General features: G+C 37.6%; 4 protein-coding genes across 4 annotated transcripts; 1 reads left to right on the top strand and 3 right to left on the bottom strand.

The window, feature by feature from the left end:
- Nucleotides 1–1,570: 1,570 nt before the first annotated feature.
- Nucleotides 1,571–3,429, bottom strand: PheRS-m (Phenylalanyl-tRNA synthetase, mitochondrial). The gene is made up of 3 exons (XM_028306625.1): nucleotides 2,762–3,429; nucleotides 2,024–2,668; nucleotides 1,571–1,770 (listed from the first exon to the last, which is right to left on the bottom strand). The coding sequence occupies exons 1-3, from the start codon at nucleotides 3,272–3,274 to the stop codon at nucleotides 1,603–1,605; spliced, it is 1,326 nt and encodes a 441-aa protein (XP_028162426.1). The 5' UTR covers nucleotides 3,275–3,429; the 3' UTR covers nucleotides 1,571–1,602.
- Nucleotides 3,430–3,519: 90 nt separating this feature from the next.
- EndoG (endonuclease G, mitochondrial) lies at nucleotides 3,520–8,993 on the top strand. Its single transcript, XM_028306626.1, has 6 exons — nucleotides 3,520–4,078; nucleotides 4,683–4,885; nucleotides 5,873–5,996; nucleotides 6,480–6,592; nucleotides 7,670–7,850; nucleotides 8,560–8,993. The coding sequence occupies exons 1-6, from the start codon at nucleotides 3,872–3,874 to the stop codon at nucleotides 8,653–8,655; spliced, it is 924 nt and encodes a 307-aa protein (XP_028162427.1). The 5' UTR covers nucleotides 3,520–3,871; the 3' UTR covers nucleotides 8,656–8,993.
- Nucleotides 4,892–5,833, bottom strand: LOC114354315 (uncharacterized). Its single transcript, XM_028306627.1, has one exon. It carries the CDS (start codon nucleotides 5,560–5,562, stop codon nucleotides 4,924–4,926), a length of 639 nt encoding a protein of 212 aa, XP_028162428.1. The 5' UTR covers nucleotides 5,563–5,833; the 3' UTR covers nucleotides 4,892–4,923.
- Nucleotides 8,994–9,576: 583 nt separating the features above from the next.
- Nucleotides 9,577–16,562, bottom strand: eIF2alpha (eukaryotic translation initiation factor 2 subunit alpha). Its single transcript, XM_028306642.1, has 7 exons — nucleotides 16,431–16,562; nucleotides 16,104–16,341; nucleotides 15,476–15,704; nucleotides 14,944–15,176; nucleotides 14,328–14,443; nucleotides 13,247–13,358; nucleotides 9,577–9,710 (listed from the first exon to the last, which is right to left on the bottom strand). The coding sequence occupies exons 2-7, from the start codon at nucleotides 16,339–16,341 to the stop codon at nucleotides 9,643–9,645; spliced, it is 996 nt and encodes a 331-aa protein (XP_028162443.1). The 5' UTR covers nucleotides 16,431–16,562; the 3' UTR covers nucleotides 9,577–9,642.
- Nucleotides 16,563–17,392: the final 830 nt, after the last annotated feature.

The raw sequence follows: 17,392 nt of genomic DNA, 5'->3' as shown, positions 1-17,392 counted from the left end.
GTTAATTAATAAAGAGTATTTAACACAGAAGAATTGTAATGTAAAAAATACTAAAAGATGAGTTATTCGAGAGAATCCTCTAGAATGCTACTATTCCCGAGTTTGCGATTATAAGTTGACTAGAGATTTAATACCTACCTACATCACAAGTGTAAATGATGCTTAGTTAATATTGATTTTCATTTATTAATCATGCATTTCTGTTTTATTTAAATGTAACAAAGCGGATATGAAAGAACATCTTTCGATCATAGGGTTTATTAAAATTGTTGAGTATAAGATAAGTAGGTAGTACCTTAATTTTGAAAGCTGCTGGACGGTAAACATGTACTTTATTGTGAAGATTTCGTTTGATTCTTAATTTAATGACTTGTATTTTGTAAACGACGACGGTTTGGTGAATTCTTAATCTGTGAATGCAGCACGAAGTCACAAACTGTAAGATTGATATAAGGAAACTTACAGTCACTCAATTCAATCAAGCTCAATATCTATACTAAAATTGATCTAATATACTTTATTTACAAATTAATAAAGAGCTCAAAGGCATTGCTGTCGCTTATATCTTGTGATTTTGTGCTACAGGAATGTGGATATGTACGGAGTGTATTTAGGTATTTGCATTTTAAAAACACTGTGTATTTATGTGACCGTAAAACATTTAAGTTTTATGAATATTGAGTAGAAATTATGACTGTTTTTAGTTGTTGTGATAATGAATAAAACTTTTATTCGCCTATTCACTTCTCTTTTATTCATTTTATATATTCTCTTACCATATCGTAACAATCTATAATAAAGTAGGTAAGTCAACAGTTTAAAAATAAAATGTTTTTTTATTTTGAACCTGTTGTAACCCATTGCGATTGCGCTACTACGCCATGGGATCGTCAAACTCATCAATCATGTTTAAAATAATGTAAAATTTAACTATATTTTGGGTTTAAACCACATACGTACTTAAATTAATTAAATAAAAATCAACAGGTTTATGAGTCGTCTATACAGGGTGTTAGGCAAATGGGTATATGAGCTGACACTAGCCCATGTTAACATGGGCATATAAATGGTATGGTGAAGTCAGAAAATTGATATCTTCATTTTAATTATTTTAATTTTTATACAAATCGGATTTTATAAAATTTATTTTTTATGAAAATTAAAAAAATTAAAATGATATCAAATTTCTGACTTCACCATACCATTTATATGCGCATGGTAACATGGGCTATTGTCGGCTCATATACCCATTTACCTAACACCCTGTAGATGGCGTTGTGGGTCGAAATGACGATTTGGTGTTCTTATCTGGTTCATAAGTTTATTTTGGTATTATTTATTTTAGGTCGGTAAAAACACAGTATAACTAGTGTTAGTATACTACACTTTATCTACAATCCGATCCGATTGAATTTAGGATTTAAGACACTATTAAATAAACAGTTTATAAAAATAAACGTACCTATCTAATAAATAAATAATATTATGAGCCAGTTTAAAAACACAATGTCACCATTTTACACCCACTAGTATCTAATTTTACACCCACTGACTAAGAAAATACACAGTATTAACAATAATAGATTGTATTAACAAAGCAGCCTATCTAATAACAACATTAAATGCTTCTACTGCTGCGAGTTCTATGGCCTTATGCACTTCATTGACTTCTGCCTGGGTAAGGGTCCGTTCAAGGTGCCTGTACACGATGCTATAGCAGAGGCTATGTTTCTTTGACTTTGGATGCACAAATTTGTCTTTCAGCGTCACCTGGAATGTGAAAAAGAAAATATTTCAATATGCATATCATGATAAGTATGCATTTCTTACGATAAAAATAAAAATTGTAAATTATAAGAGTTAAATTCTATGGATTTCTAAATAATGCTTAAAAATCGATTCAATCTCAAGTCAGATTATGTCCTGATACTACTGGTCTGTATATTGAGATTTTATGCTTTTAAGCCTCAATCTATGCAGATGGTATGGTATTGTCTTTTGCTATGGAATCATGTCTACTAACCTGTTCTATGATATCACCACCAATATCTCTCACAAGATCGTAGAAATCATTGCTCATAAAAGAATCAATTGTCAAAGTTGGGGGCAGCCAGAACGATATATCATTCGTACACTGTGGGTATGACGATACAGGCTTATACGTAATCTTCGCATCAATATCTTTATCCTGAAACTGGCTCAAGAATCCAGAGTCAGTACTCCACATTAGCCTGATGTCCGGTATCTTGTACAATGCCATCGCAAGTCGTTCTAAACCTAGCCCAAAAGCATAAGCGATACTGTTATTGGGTCCAGCAGAAATTAGTATTTCATTCCGAACTATACCACAGCCCAGAACTTCCATCCATTTGTTTTCATAGAATATTTCCAGTTCCCAAGAGGGGTGTGTGAATGGGAAATAAGCTTCGACCCATCGGTGTTTCACGTCTTTTCCAAATAAAGCATGAACTAGTCCAATAAGGTGATTCTTCAACTGGGCCTCCATTAGCTTTGTAGCTTCTAGTGTATGGCAACTTTGCTTGTTTGGGTCTGTGATAGTGTTTGTGAAATTATGAGGATTCTCTGGATCAAAAGCTGGTTCAAATATTTCCAAATCTGGGTGCTCCCTGAACAGTTCTTCTTTACGTTGAGATCTTACTGCGTCCACCTGAAATGAAGAAATTGTTTTGTTATTATAGATCAAAAAATGACATAACTATGTTAACTTAGTCACATTATTTCATAAAATGTAATTACTTACTTGATGAAATACAGGAAAATGTGTAGAATCAATCTCATCTCGTCTGTACACATCGCCTATCATCAAAAAGTTATCCAAACCGGATCTCAGCAGCTCGCTCTGGTGCGCAGTCATGTGAGCACGGAATAGAACATTTTTATTCACATAATAGCAATCAGATTTGGCTCTGCTCGGATGGTCCAACGGTATCAGGAGATCATCAAAGTTCTGCTTCGTTGTAACTATTGGTGACAGGTTATCGTACACACTGAACGTTGGGTTACCTCTCTGTGTAAATGATTTGTAGAAATAGTTCACTATCCGTTGCCGGACTATTGATAGAGGGTTATTTTTCTGCAAGTGCAAGTTGCGTCCCAAATATGATATGATTTTAGGAGTAACATTGGTGTAGTCATCAGACACAAATTCCTTTTCGTTTATACGTACTGTAGACACAGATTTTGGGGCTGTGCTGTATTTGCACCGGTGAAGAATAGCAGAAAATGAATACTGTCGTCTAAATATTATGGTCATAGTGGAACTAGTAAATGTAGATGATCTTTTGTTTACACTTTAATTTAACAAACGGGATTTCTTAATTCAATAAATAAAATACATTACATTTCAGGAACTGATTGAAGAAATTCTATTTTTTCTTCATCTCATCTTCTGTCATCTTCATACTGCCAAAAAATTTTTATCGAAAATTGTAAAGATGACACTTGTCCGAATCAATCAGTGTCTGAAAGTGGGTTGGAATGTTTTTACTCGTAATGTTTTTACTCTTGTAAAATTGTATTTAATACGTAAGTAAATTGTTTTTTACTAAAGATTAATATTAATTTGTAATAAGAAGTAAATTATATTAGGATAGGATGTTCAAAATTGACCCATTTCTTGCCGTTTTATAAATCATACAATAATACCACATTATCGGAATTTTATGTATTTGACAATCAGCTGTTTTTGACATGCGCGATGTATAGAAAGTGACAGGAAGAGCAGTGAACTTAACCTAAAAATATTTTAAAATTTCGTAACATAAAATTCAGTGAATCGTTGTTTAATTTTTGAAGCGGACAAATTAACTTTTAAATTAAACTTTCAATCAATTCACAACAACAAACGCCAATGTTCCGCAAAAAACTTTTTCAATTCGCTCAGTTAAGTTCGGTCGGATTAGCCGGGTACTATGCGGGGCAATTTAGAGCTAAAAGTGACAAGAACGACACAATACTTATCGATGGTAAGGCAGTCAGGAACATGCCAGGGCTGCCCATTTTCGGGACGGTCTCGGCAGCCACTCCGTACACTGATAGTGGGTCTACTAAAGATCGGGTAAGTTTCAAAGTTTGTAGTAATAAGTTCCCTAAGTACCAAGCTAGGTTGTCTCTTGTATGAAAGCAAAATCCGTGTCATTTCCGTCGTGCTAGTATAGGTACTTAAGGTTTTTTTAATAAGAATCCTGCAAAGAACTTTTTCTCTAGCAGGCGCGGATCCAGCCCTCAAAAAAGGTTGTGGGCACAGCAGCCACCAAAAATTATCAAAGTGAGAGTTGGATTGGATTACCTACGAACTCACTCACGCTCGATTTTTTAAAGGCTCACCAGTCAGCCGTTTTTATCATCCGCCTATCGATCTTATCAATAGATCATAATTAAAACAAGCAAATTAGGGTTGTGGGCATGCCCATAGTGCCCACAACGGTGGATCCGCGCCTGTTCTCTAGGCCCTACAGATTTGGATTAGCCCTATCCTAATCTGTGATAGGCCCCCTAGAAGTGGCAACCATTTACTCTTTGTCTCAGTTCCAAGTATTTTGGCCTTGCTTTATCAAATATTATCATATTTATTGTGAAGAAAACACCAAACATTTTTATATTGATTTTATTTATTTGTTTTTAAGTAAATTATACTTAATTTTTTAACTATTTTTTTTTAGGTATCACAAATAATGAAATATGGTTTTCCAAGCTTGGACAATGTGCGGTCCTATGACGACTTTGTATTGTCTTATGACAGGCGGAACAGAGTGCCTAATTGGGTTTTTGAGCATCTAACGAAGGCTCATGTCGCTAGAAACGACCAAGTGGACAGAAGTAAATGTGATTTCACTCCTGATGAAAGTATACATCCATTCTTCAGGTATGTACTTACAATATAATATTTTGACGTAACACATTTTAGGAATTATTGTTTATTTCTGCTTTGTCCCTTGATGCTTCTTCAGTCTTCGATGTGGTAGTAGAGTTAGAGTTTGCAGGCTTATTATGATCAGGGGGATAGTCGGATAGTGTGTTGTCAGAATTAAAAAACTTTATGTACACAGACCCAAACATATAAGAGAGTCTTCGTTCTTTCTCCAATATCTTCCTCACAATAGGCTCTGGAATGCCAAACATTATATCAGTTTGGTTTCTAAAGATTCTTGTATGATAGTGTTTCCACGAATGGCATTCGGCCCATTGGTTTTGTTTGGCCAGCATATTCCGAATATTGTCAAGTGTGGTGACTTTATGAGGGATAACAAGACTGCATCTGATCAGATTTGGCATGTCACATTCTCTGACCACCTTCAGAGTGGGACCTGGCCAAGTCTCTCGCATTTGGCCAACTGTGCGTTCAAGCCACGTGACCGTTTCTTCATTCTCACACCATAGGCGGATTGATCCCCTAATATGAAGTGGTTTGCCTTTAAACTTCGGAACGAATTTATCAACTGGTTTGAGAATTTGATCAATCAAAAGATGATGAAGGGTATACATTGCCGATTTGAACTGGTCTCGTTCGAGGTTTGCGCCAGATTCGGGCATGATTACCATCTTTAGCTCGCTCGGGTCGTGAACCCTGGCACTGGTCGCCGCTAGCCTTTCTCTTCTCTGCTGTTTATATTCTTCAAGAGAGAGACCTTCCTCCACTGCAACAATATTAAGAAATAACACAACTAACTGGCAATGCTTAAAATGACGTCAAGAGAATATGGAGCATTTAAGAAAACTAGTCGTCACGGTAAGGCCTATACTGGCTTTATCGTCGTTTATTCGTCAGTTTAAACAGACGGACAGAAGGTCTTACTCTTATGTCTCATTTTAATGGCAAAAATGGCTAAAAGTTGTTTTAATTAAATTACAGATCACAGAACAGCGACTACAAGGGCTCCGGTTTCGATAGAGGCCACATGGCCGCTGCGGGTAACCACCGCATCGCACAGAGACATGTCGAACAAACTTTCTACCTCACCAATATGGCGCCACAGGTAACAAATAAAGCCTCAACCACAACAACGCGTACAGATCGCCATCGCCGTCGCGATCATGACAATGGCAGGTCAATGACAGGTCGCGCGACCCATGACAGTCCGCGCGACTCATGACAGTCCGCGCGACCCATGACAGTCCGCGCGACCTGTCATTGGCATAATCGCGCCGGCGATGGGCGCTCTGCACGCGTTTGGTGTGGTTGAAGCATTTATAGTGTTTTAGATTGGGGACCGCGCGATGTTGTGATAAGACGGCAGCACGTCAAGCTAAGCACTGTAGTTCTTATGTAGTTGTAATAAGGTGTTATTGTGCATCGAAAATGTGTAATCTGATGTGCTTTCGTCTGTACTAAATGTCAAATCCTCCAGAAAAGCCGCGGCGTGGACAGAATGTCCTTAAAAAGAACAACTAGCATTTTTTATTTTTCTGCACTTCTTTCATACAATGAGAATGTTAATCAATTTTCTTTTCTCTATTAGGTAGGCGAAGGTTTCAACAGACACGCGTGGAATAAGCTGGAGAAACATGTTCGGAAGCTGACGAAGGTGTACGATAATGTGTACTGCTGCACAGGCCCGTTGTACCTTCCAAGGTAATCCATTTTTCGCATAATACGTGGACGCCACGCGACTCACCGGTGAGCCTCGAAAAATTTGTATTGTGTCTAAAGCCCGGTCCGTGAGCGAGATTTTTACCTTTGGAGAGCTAAACGCTAACCAATTAAAAATAATAATTTAATGTAAAATACTCGAGTGTCGTATTCGTATCTATTCCTCCGTGAAAGTCCTACATATTTGATACAAGTTTTAAATAATTCTTAAAAAAAATCATACTAAGTAAAGCCTGGTCCGTGAGCACGTAGAATTTTGTCCAATGACCCCTAGCTACCCATCCTTATCGCTCGCGCGTAATTATATTGCTGTCGCGACTGTGCGACTGGCACCCGCAGTGGGTGTGCGAGCGCGACAGCAACATAATTACGCGCGAGCAATAAGGATGGGTAGCTAGGGGTCATTGGACAAAATTCTACGTGCTCACGGACCAGACTATAGTGTCTGGGCAGTCAACGATTTAAGGCACTATATTGACACTGAAGGAAACTGTGACACCTCAATCGCCCCTGCCTAGTGTCCCTTTGTGCAGACGTTGGGCACAAGGTCAGATATCCATGGGAGAATGGCGTAGATATTGGGGATGACTGCTCATGTTATAATACTTAATGAAACGAAAAAAGTTTTTCGCTATAAACTGATAATGCATTTGCCATAACTTCATAACGCATACATCAATAGCATCAAAGGTCTAGTGCTTAACTCAGGGCCTGAGATATGGGAGCGGAACGGGAGGGGTGACATTGACATTATTTGTGATATGACAGAACAAGAAATCTGAAGATCTGAAGTTCCGCTGACATTTGACGTTACAAAAACCTCGTACCTCTTCCATACCTCAGGGGCATTGACTGAATTATGCGTTAGACCGCTAACCTATAACATCAAATCAACTATCGCACACTCACTGCGGCCGCACGTCACACAGTCGCGACAGCAATATAATTACGCGCGAGCGATAAGGATGGGTAGCTCGGGGTCATTGGACGAAATTCTACGTGCTCGGCGACCGGACTTTAGTACTATAAGTTTTTAGAAAAAAAATATCTTATTTCCAGGCGTGAAGCCGACGGCAAATCGTACGTCAGATACCAAGTAATTGGCGCCAACACGGTAGCTGTGCCGACGCACTTCTACAAGGTGGTGGTGTGCGAGGCGCCCAGCGGAGCCCTAGACATGGAGGCCTACGTCATGCCCAACCAGCGGATACCGGACGAGACGCCCGTGTCTGCGTTTATGGTAAGTCCGACTAGGGGCCATTCATTTGTTACGTAAGACTATTTTCGCTAGTTTTTGACGCCCTCCCCTAGCTAAAGTCCGGTCGCCGAGCACGTCGAATTTCGTCCAATGACCCCAAGCTACCCATCCTGATCGCTTGCGCGTAATTATATTGCTGTCGCGCTCGCACACTCACTGCGGCCGCCCGTTGCACAGACGCGACAACAATATAATTACGCGCGAGCGATAAGATGGGTAGCTTGGGGTCATTGGACGAAATCCTACATGCTCGGCGTCCAACTTTAGAAGCTGGAAACATTGCATTTTCGGATAGAACCAGTTTATTCTGTAACCTATTATTGATATCGTTTGAAAGAGCTTGTGAAGCACTTTCAGGATCAGTAATCAGTTTTTCGACATCTTGTATAGTTTAGAAATAATCGAGTGAGATCACGTATCATTTCCACCTTGTATAGGAAGAGCAGCACTTGCCAAATGTTTGTCTCGAAGCGCTGGTAGGGCAAAAAAATAATGAGACATGTATAGGCTCCTTAAGAGCATTTGACGATTTGCAAGTACTAATTAATTTAATTAGTCTAAACAAATAAAGATAATTTTGATTTTGAAGACGTTGTTTTTTTTACGAATATGTCGAGAAATGTAATATTTAAGACTGACAAATTTCTCTGATTACTTCGCAATTCTAATTAATATGTATTATTTATTTCAGGTACCTCCTGAAACGATAGAGCGGGCAGCGGGTCTGCTCTTCTTTGACAAAATACATAGAAGTAAACTACACACTATCAACGGTAAAAAAGTTTAAAGTATAGTTAATGATTAGAATTGTTTTTTTATTTTATCTGAATTGACAAAGAAAAGGAAGAATCGGATTTTGGACCTGTGAAGCCCAATATTGTATTTTTTTTCTACAAAACTGATTTTTATTTCAATTATACATTGTTTGTTATATAAAAAGACCTTTATTAGATGTGTTCCCATACAAATCAGAGGTCTTGGTTGACTAGAGAACGATTTAAATACGGGTAGTTGAATAAAATTATGTTGAGGATCTGCACCTTATTTTGATGGTGAACTGAATAGTTTAGATTTTAATTTAATGCAATATTAAATGGCGACTTGCTGTGTGCTGTGAATTGTTATTGTTATAGAAATTATGTGTTGTAAATAAATGAAATCGTATACGTAACTTTGGTTTTTAATTACATCCCTAGCTGGTCAAAACACAACAAAATGTAGCGGTAAATAATATTGTAAGTCTTCAGTTTACTATTGTCTATTAATAAGATTGTAGTAAGATATAATAATACCTGGTATTATCTGTGATAATACGTTGTCCCTTTTGCTTCAACTACACCAACGCGTGCTGATCGCCATAGCCTGCGCGACCTGTAAAGCTAAGCGTCCACTTGTCGGTATCGTACCCAACGGACGCATCGTACGAAACACATCGTATCGGATGTGCGATGCGTACGATGCGGACAGGTAGGCGCACTTATATGAGTTTGCATATAAATAATACTACGATCCGTTGCGTGCGATACGTCCGATGCGTACGATACCGACATGTGGACGCTTAGCTTTATTGGCCTAGCGATCTGCACGCGTTGGTGTGGTTGAAGCTTTTTTTATCCACCTGAATATTTCTGCAAAAAGTCGCACGCAGTGTAAAAGGGCCTAACCCCAAAACAATCGTTTACGAATTTTCGTGAAATAAAACGCGTCGTTTGTATAAAACGTGTGTATATTATAGTATTATTAACATGAGGCTATCATGACAGTATGATACAGTTCAGTTGTCGTCGTCTTCGTCGGAGGCGCCGTTCTGCTGCGGTTCGTCGACTCCTGCGTCGCCCATGCCTACAAATTGAAGATAAATTAGTAAAATTGGCGGGAAAGGTTTTAAAACTTCGCTTGCATAGTCTAGGATTATAGTAATCTACTACAAATTATAAATGCGAAAGTAACTCTGTCTGTGTCGCTTTCACAACTAAACCAATGAACCGATTTTGATAGAAATAGTTTGAAAAGGACATAGAATAGTTTTTACCCCGGTTTTTGAAAAAGCGCGCGATAAAGTTTTTCTTTCACAGACTAAATTCCACGCGGACGAAGCCGCGGGCGGAAATCTAGTAGGGTCAAGGAGGCAACAGTGACTCGGTCGGCTACAGTGGCTCAGTCATGTTTCGACCTGAAGGCATAGGAATATATATTTGTCTCTTTTACCGATTCAAAGGTCTTTGTACCCGAACACGTTTAAACCAGTTTGCTCGCCGGTCAAGTGCCGTGCGGAAGGGTGAGGGAATGTTTTTTGTTTTCGCGCCCTCTAAATTACATTCTAAGGTGAGTTTCGATTGTTTTCATATCTTTGTTTGTTGCTATAGGTAATAGCCGTTATATTTATCGGATAGTAGGTCTTGTATCAATTGTCTTTAATCCGAATTTTGACTAATTTGTTTTACATCTTGGTTTTTTTGATCAAATATTTACAAAATGGCGTAGAAGTACACAGTGACTCAATTTTAATACTTTATACGAATTCAATATTTTATAACTGTAAATCGAATTTTGTTTTTTTTTTTACAGAATGCCACGGAAAAAAACTGACAGAAAAATAGGGAAGAAATAAATAACGAAGAGATTGAGATGACTTAAGATCTTATAGGTTGCAATAAAAGTACTAAGAGTCGTGTTGAATTGTTGATTATAATAAGAATAGCTTGTGCAGTTTTGTTATTATTTCTAATAAAAAACTACGCGGAATGGGCATTTTCTTTTCATATAAATACTGCCTTACCACGTTAATACTGTGTACCACGGTAGTGAGTCAGTGTGTACACCTAGTAGTCCACAGTGGCTCAATTATCATTTTTTTGTTTTAGGTTCCTACTTTGACATAAGTAGTAAATAATGTAGAATCATGAGTGCTCAGTTACAGTTCAATAGTGTATCTAAAATGTGAGCAAATTTTAGGCCAATATTAAAGCGATATCTATTTTTATTAAGCTTCGAAAAAAAAGTGAGTCACTGTTGCCTCCCTGACCCTACTGTTTTTAAAGCTTTTTTTTTATGGCAAAGAATTATGTAAGTCATGGCAGGACTGAATTATCCCTTAACCTTGCAGGTGGTTTGGGAGCAGGGATTCAATCTATTTTCAGATCTAGCAATTCTAGACTATGCAAAAAACCTAGCAGCCCATCCACTATTAAATTGAAGTAGATAAAGCTTATTAACATTTCGACCATGGTTAGATTTCGTGATAACAGTTTCTGTTCCGGCTTAAATTATGAGATAGATGAATAATAAAATTCTATTAAAGTACGGCCAACGAAAAGCGATACCAAATGTAAACAAACCCAATGTCATGGGTGAACCCGTCTGACTTTGACATATTTTGGCGGGAGAACGAGACATTACGACAAATACACAAGATGGGAAGAGACAGAATATATTGTCAACTTGACAGTCGTATCGACCTTTTGTATCGCTGCTAGTTGGCCGTACTTTACATCGTCATTAGGTAACAGTAAAATGAAAAATACATGCAAAGAAGGCAGACAAAGCGAATAAAACAACGTAAAATGTGTCTAATAACTAAAAATGCCAATAAGTTTTACCAGTGGATGGACTGCTAACGGTCTACAACTAAAAAGTGCCGTCGCACTTCAGATCACTAGTCGCCCGTCGCCACAAAAGCGTATTGAGATTCCGCAAAATCAGAGCCCCGATTACGGTAATTTTTAACGTCTACAATCCAGACGCGTTTCTGATTCTGCAATACGATTGGTCAAAACAGCTGACGTACGCTGTTGAACGACCAGTCGTATCGCAGAATCGAGAAGCGTGTCTGGATTGGAAACGTTAAAAGTTACCGTAATCGGGGCTCTGATCTCGAGGGGTTAAAACATTCAATAAATTGGATAGAAGATCGGTCACATGCAAAGTTTTCGTATGAAAATGTTAGAGGCGGCGCGAATAGTGGTATAATGTGCGGTATTTTTTTTTAAATTAGGCATTAGTGTACAATGAATACATGCTTACCAAAAGGCTAGGTGATGATCACTGATGAAATGAAGTTTCAACTGATAATTAATTAAGTGCCAAGCTAAGCAATTTTTGAGCGCAGATTTTAAGAAATTTTAGTGAAGTGCAATTTAAGCTACAAGAACGTTTATAGAGTTCTACATGCAGAAGGTGAAACAACGTACGATGTATGGATTTTTTAAGTTTTTATTTTTTATTTATTTATTATTTGAGCATTATTATGCATGCTCATCGGATAGAAAAATCTTCAAATCCCAGTATTGGCACGTTTTGTTATTATTACGTACGTATTGACGTAAGTGTAAATGTACCAAGGGAACATTATATTAGATTCATTCAAAATATTATAGATGTTTTAGGAATTGTTATAAAAATCCAAAGGTAAAAAGGAATTTGACGACACGAGGATTAAGCAAATTAACAATTTCGTAGATGGTAGAACAGTAAAAACACAAAGCAAGCAGTAAACAAACTTTTATACTAATAATAGTCTTATTAAAACTTATCAACAATAATAGAAAGAGATGTTAAGGTCCACAACAATTATTATTTTGTGTATAATTTGAAATTAATTTGTGAGACCAGAGCCCCGATTACGGTAATTTTTAACGTCAACAATCCAGACACGCTTCTCGATTCTGCGATACGATTGGTCGTTCAACAGCGTACGTCAGCTGTTTTGACCAATCGTATCGCAGAATCAGAAACGCGTCTGGATTGTAGACGTTAAAAGTTACCGTAATCGGGGCTCAGTTATAGGCCATACGCGCAACGATAAACTAATAAACTAAAATAATTTAGGCTGAGTTGCACCACCTAATTTTAACGGTAACTATAATGATAACCGGTGCTTTTTGTATGGAGTTTGACAATTTTTGACGTTTGTTAAAAGTTTGGTGCAACCCAGCCTTAATGTGAAAATCGATAAAATTTTATCGATTTCGAACGACAAATCTATACATTTGTCGTCTAAAATCATCGTTAATATTATATCACGGCGTGCATCGTAGCCCGGCTGCCCAGTGGGTCTAGACAAGTGGTACTTTTTGATCGAATCCGTTGTAATGAGGGCTACCGTTTTAGCGCTCGCCAGTTAGCGCCACTGTAGAGTAAGGTCCTGTCACTTGCTAGTAGCGAAGACAGTGGCACCAACTGGTGAGCGCTAAAGTGGTAGGAGGACTATCGCATTTGCACTTATCAAGATGGCGCCACTGTAGAGTAAGGTCCTGTCAATCGCCAGGGGTGCCAACTGTTAAGAATAAAAACGATAGCCCTCATTGTAAAAAAAGGCCTTTGAAAGTGTCACATTTAGCAACTTGTCTATGGGGTCAGTAAATGATAGCCATGGTTACCTTGGTCCTCGTCCTCCTCGGCGGAGTCGCCGGCCACTTCCGCGTTCTCGGCCTCCGCGCGCTCCATCTGCCTGGCCAGTTCTGCTTCGTCCGTCGCGGTCACCACTTTAGGCTAGAATATTATCATCATGGTCAGTCATAAAAGTCATTTCTTTCGATCAAACACTAATAAGGGCTGATTTTTTAATCGTTGGATAACTCTTATTGAAGAATAATTAGAAGTAGTTTCCTCTTCAGTCAGACAGTTTTTACAGTTCCAACTCCTTGCAGTTTTTTAGGATAGCTGCCAAAGCCACGATGACCCAAACTTCATGATTCACCAACATTATATCCTATATTGGGAGCATACGCTGAACTTTCAGCCTTTATAAAATGACGTAGGTCTGGCGTTAACCAGCTCTTAGTCTATAACTTTGTGCACTTTGACAGTTTCAGTATGGGAAATATGTCAAAATGATAAGCTTATTCTTCAGTTAAAAGATATCTGACGATTGAAAAATCAGTCCTAAGTTATTCAATAAAGATTTATTATTACTATTTTAACAATTTGGCTCCACATTCCACGACAATAGTGAAGGGATCAGCCAGTTTGTTGAACTATCACGGCTCTCGGACAATAATGTGGACCAGTGCTATGAAATCACTTTTGTTAGCCTCATTTTCAGGTCATTAAGTTTCCATTGCAGGAACATAACTCTTAATTTACCAGAAATAAATGGAGAATTTGGCCTTCACTCAGACCAAACAGTTTGAGGAGGCCAGACGTTTGCATTATCGTGGGTCGAATTTCGAAAATACGTAACTGATTTTTATCTATTTGTACAGGAGCGACATTTAAAGAAAAATTGAAGTGTACAAAATGTGCATTTCTGCCCTATTTAACTGTTAATACTGGCTTTCTGACAAAGAATTCAGCTACGATCTTTTGTGAGGTTATAAAATGAATGATTTTAAATAACATGGTGTGTTTAACTCAATATCGCCATTTTATTAGTTACGCCTTTCAGCGATTCGACCCACGATATTTCTTCCATAGTTTCTTCATACTTTTCATATTATGTTGATGGAAATGTCTACTTACCGCCATCTGTACATTGAAAACTCCGCCGGCGCCCATGATGTTCTCTTTGATTTTGTCGATTGCGTCCTGCAGGATTTTGAGACCGTCCGCTTTTTCGGGCGTTGATGTAGTCATTACTGAAATCAAAAAGATACACCTGTTTATAAATATATTACACTTAACTCTACAAAAAGCATCTTGTATAAAGTAAAGATAAATCTACACTAAATTATCTACACTTCTACACTAATATTATTATAAAGAGGAAAACTTTGTTTGGTTGTAATGAATAGGCTCAAAAACTACTGGACCGTTTTTAAAAATTCTTTCACCATTCGAAAGCTATATTATCCACGAGTAACATAGGCTACATTTTATTTTGGAAAAAAATATGTTTTCCACGCGGGCGAAGCCGCGGGCGGAAAGCTAGTTAATAATAAATACACAATAAATTGCTAAATATTTTCACAATATTATTAAGAAGTAAAACATTGGAGAAGTCTTTTTCACCAGTTACTTTTTTAATTATTTCAAGTAACGTGAGAAGCTATGGGCTGATGGATAATTTTGGACAATATTTCATAAGTTACTCGGGTATTTAAGCTATGATAATTTAAATAATATACAGGCTATTTACCATATAAAGGTGGGGCAATTAAGTTGATTTTGATTGGCATATCCGCAGTGGACAGCGTAAGGCCAGCCTTCAACGCAGCCCTGACAGCGTCAATGCCTTCGTATCCGTAGCATGCACACTCGATATCCGCACGGATCTTCACCGCTTGTGATGTCAGCTTCCTCTTAATGTTGGCAAGAAGAACGTCTTTTGTTTTCTCATCGAGACCGCATTCGTTTAAAACAGAGGGATCTCTGTAAATACATATTTTTACACATTAATAAATATCATTATGCAAAAATAAAGCCTTTTAGTTATTAGTATTACATGGCATCTAATCTAGGCAAAAGCCAATATTTAAATCAAATATCAACATTGTCAAAAAATAAACACAGATTGTACAGGCCTTAGACTATATGTTTTTATTGTAAAGTATTCTGTATTACAATGAGATAAGATTCTAGCGTGCTTAGGTTGATATGCTGTCATCTGTACAATAAGTATGAAGTTTCTTGGAGCAAGTACTCTAATTAAAAATATTAAATTAACTTACACAGCAGCTTGTTTGAAGAAGTCGTAAGCAGACGCCTTTTTCTTATATTTCTCTTCAAAGTGCCAAGCTGTCTTCTTGTATAACTCCTCTAGCTGTTCGGAGCTTTCATAGTGGAGCAGCTCGGCTACGTGACGCAGGATTGAGTTGACCGCCTTGGCTTTTGCATACCGTTCTGTACATTTTTCTATGTCCTCTGCTGAGACTCTACGTTTTGACAAATCAATGTAACCTGTAACATGAATGTAGGATTAATTAGTGTTGTGTAAGACTATAGTCGTAAGATGGTCGAGTTGTTATAAGGTTGTAGTAAAGCTGTATAAACTTGTATATTATTAGACGATAAATATACACAGTTGGAAAATTCATCCAGTTTTATTCAAAAACCAGAACTCCCACTTCCCACATGAATACATGGTGGTACATTGAACCACTAATGAATGAAATGACACCCTATTTAGTAAAATCTAGTCTCTTAATTTGTTGATGTTAAATTATTTGAATGAATACTGCTTAATTGATCACGGTTTTGTTTACAATACCCCCAAAATTGTTGCATCAACCTTTTTTTCACAAAAATTTAAAAATAATTACTCAACTACTGTGTAAAATACATGGTTTTATAGCTAACCTTTTTCTTTGTCCACTCTTATAACCACCACGGGCTCAGTTTTGCCCACCCTAATCAATTTGTTGATAGACCTGATACGTCTCCTCGACAATTCGGAAAGCAAGATCATGCCCTCAATGTTGTTATATTCGAGCAGGTGCACGTATGCACCCATCTCTGCTATTGACCGCACGTTAACCATCACTACATCCTCCACTTCTGGATATTTTTCTTGGTAAAATCGACAGGATAAAGGCATCTGCAAGAAAAATCACCATCATAACCTATACTTTTTGGAATTCAACCAAATTAACGATTAAAAACGAGAGCAATAGATCAATAAAATACCTTGACTGATTTAACGTGTCTTTTTAGTTAAATAAACACAGTAACGCCTAAAAAAATGATGAAATCGGGATTTTGTTCACGTTGACCACCGACGACAACTATTACGTTCCGTTTCAATTTGACAACAGAATTTGCAGAAAAAATACCGCTTAAAATGTCAAATACAGAGATTTCACAGTAGCTCGCGTAGAACGGAACGTTCTCAGTGCTGCCATTATAAAAAAATGTCTCTTTACACGCAGATTGCGTTGCGATTTTCGGTTTTCAACAAAAATGAAGAAACCTTTTAAAAATAGAGTCAAGGCCTACACGGGGTCCTCTGGAGTATGGGTTTTACGTTTTTATTTAGCAGATATGATAATAGGTAAGGTACTCATCTAATATACTTCGGAAATGTGAAAAAAATATTTAAAAAATCTATCGACTTATCCTACTCTATTCATATTGCAAAAAAATGTGTAAAAACGCTTTGTTTTTAATTCCATTGTCGCACTTTAAGTACTTTAGTAAGAGTGCATTAGCTAGGCTACCTACATAATATCTTCGGAGAGTAGAGTAAGTAGGTATTCAACTCTATAAACTGCTAATAGGTAACACATTTCTGAGTAGCCACTTCAGATCACAAGCGGCGCTTGAACTAATAATTAATATCATTAGCGATGACCATCATGCACTTGCCGACCATTTGCATCGCATTCCCGACATGAATAGTGAGGAGGTTCGGGGAACTCGGCCCAGATAGGGCGCCCTTGACAATGCGAAGTGGCGCATGAGAAATACAGTCAGCTTCAAATAGCTCGTGACACCCAAAGTGGCTAAAAAGTTGACAACACAACGACGATCATCAAAGAGATGTTTAGGCCAGTAGAATTAAACACAAAAATTGATTAAATCGGAAATAATTCCTACAAAAGATTTTTTTGCTTTAATGGCTTCATTGGTTGCCCATTAAGACTCTCCTA

This window comes from Ostrinia furnacalis, unplaced genomic scaffold (assembly GCF_004193835.3).
Source record: "Ostrinia furnacalis isolate ACB-3 unplaced genomic scaffold, ASM419383v2 OfSCF2039, whole genome shotgun sequence".
Taxonomy (NCBI): Eukaryota; Metazoa; Arthropoda; class Insecta; order Lepidoptera; family Crambidae; genus Ostrinia; species Ostrinia furnacalis.
This window is presented reverse-complemented; position numbering and strand designations above follow the sequence as displayed.

Coding starts and splice junctions, on each gene's coding strand:
- PheRS-m (XM_028306625.1), bottom strand. CDS start 3,274: ATGACCATAATATTTAGACGACAGTATTCATTTTCTGCTATTCTTCAC. Junction 2,669..2,761: donor ATTTTCCTGTATTTCATCAA/GTAAGTAATTAC, acceptor TCTTCATTTCAG/GTGGACGCAGTAAGATCTCA. Junction 1,771..2,023: donor GTGGTGATATCATAGAACAG/GTTAGTAGACAT, acceptor TTCACATTCCAG/GTGACGCTGAAAGACAAATT.
- EndoG (XM_028306626.1), top strand. CDS start 3,872: ATGTTCCGCAAAAAACTTTTTCAATTCGCTCAGTTAAGTTCGGTCGGA. Junction 4,886..5,872: donor AGTATACATCCATTCTTCAG/GTATGTACTTAC, acceptor ATTAAATTACAG/ATCACAGAACAGCGACTACA. Junction 7,851..8,559: donor CGCCCGTGTCTGCGTTTATG/GTAAGTCCGACT, acceptor TATTTATTTCAG/GTACCTCCTGAAACGATAGA.
- LOC114354315 (XM_028306627.1), bottom strand. CDS start 5,562: ATGGTAATCATGCCCGAATCTGGCGCAAACCTCGAACGAGACCAGTTC.
- eIF2alpha (XM_028306642.1), bottom strand. CDS start 16,341: ATGCCTTTATCCTGTCGATTTTACCAAGAAAAATATCCAGAAGTGGAG. Junction 15,177..15,475: donor TTCTTCAAACAAGCTGCTGT/GTAAGTTAATTT, acceptor ATGTATTTACAG/AGATCCCTCTGTTTTAAACG. Junction 9,711..13,246: donor CGAGGAGGACGAGGACCAAG/GTAACCATGGCT, acceptor TTCAATTTGTAG/GCATGGGCGACGCAGGAGTC.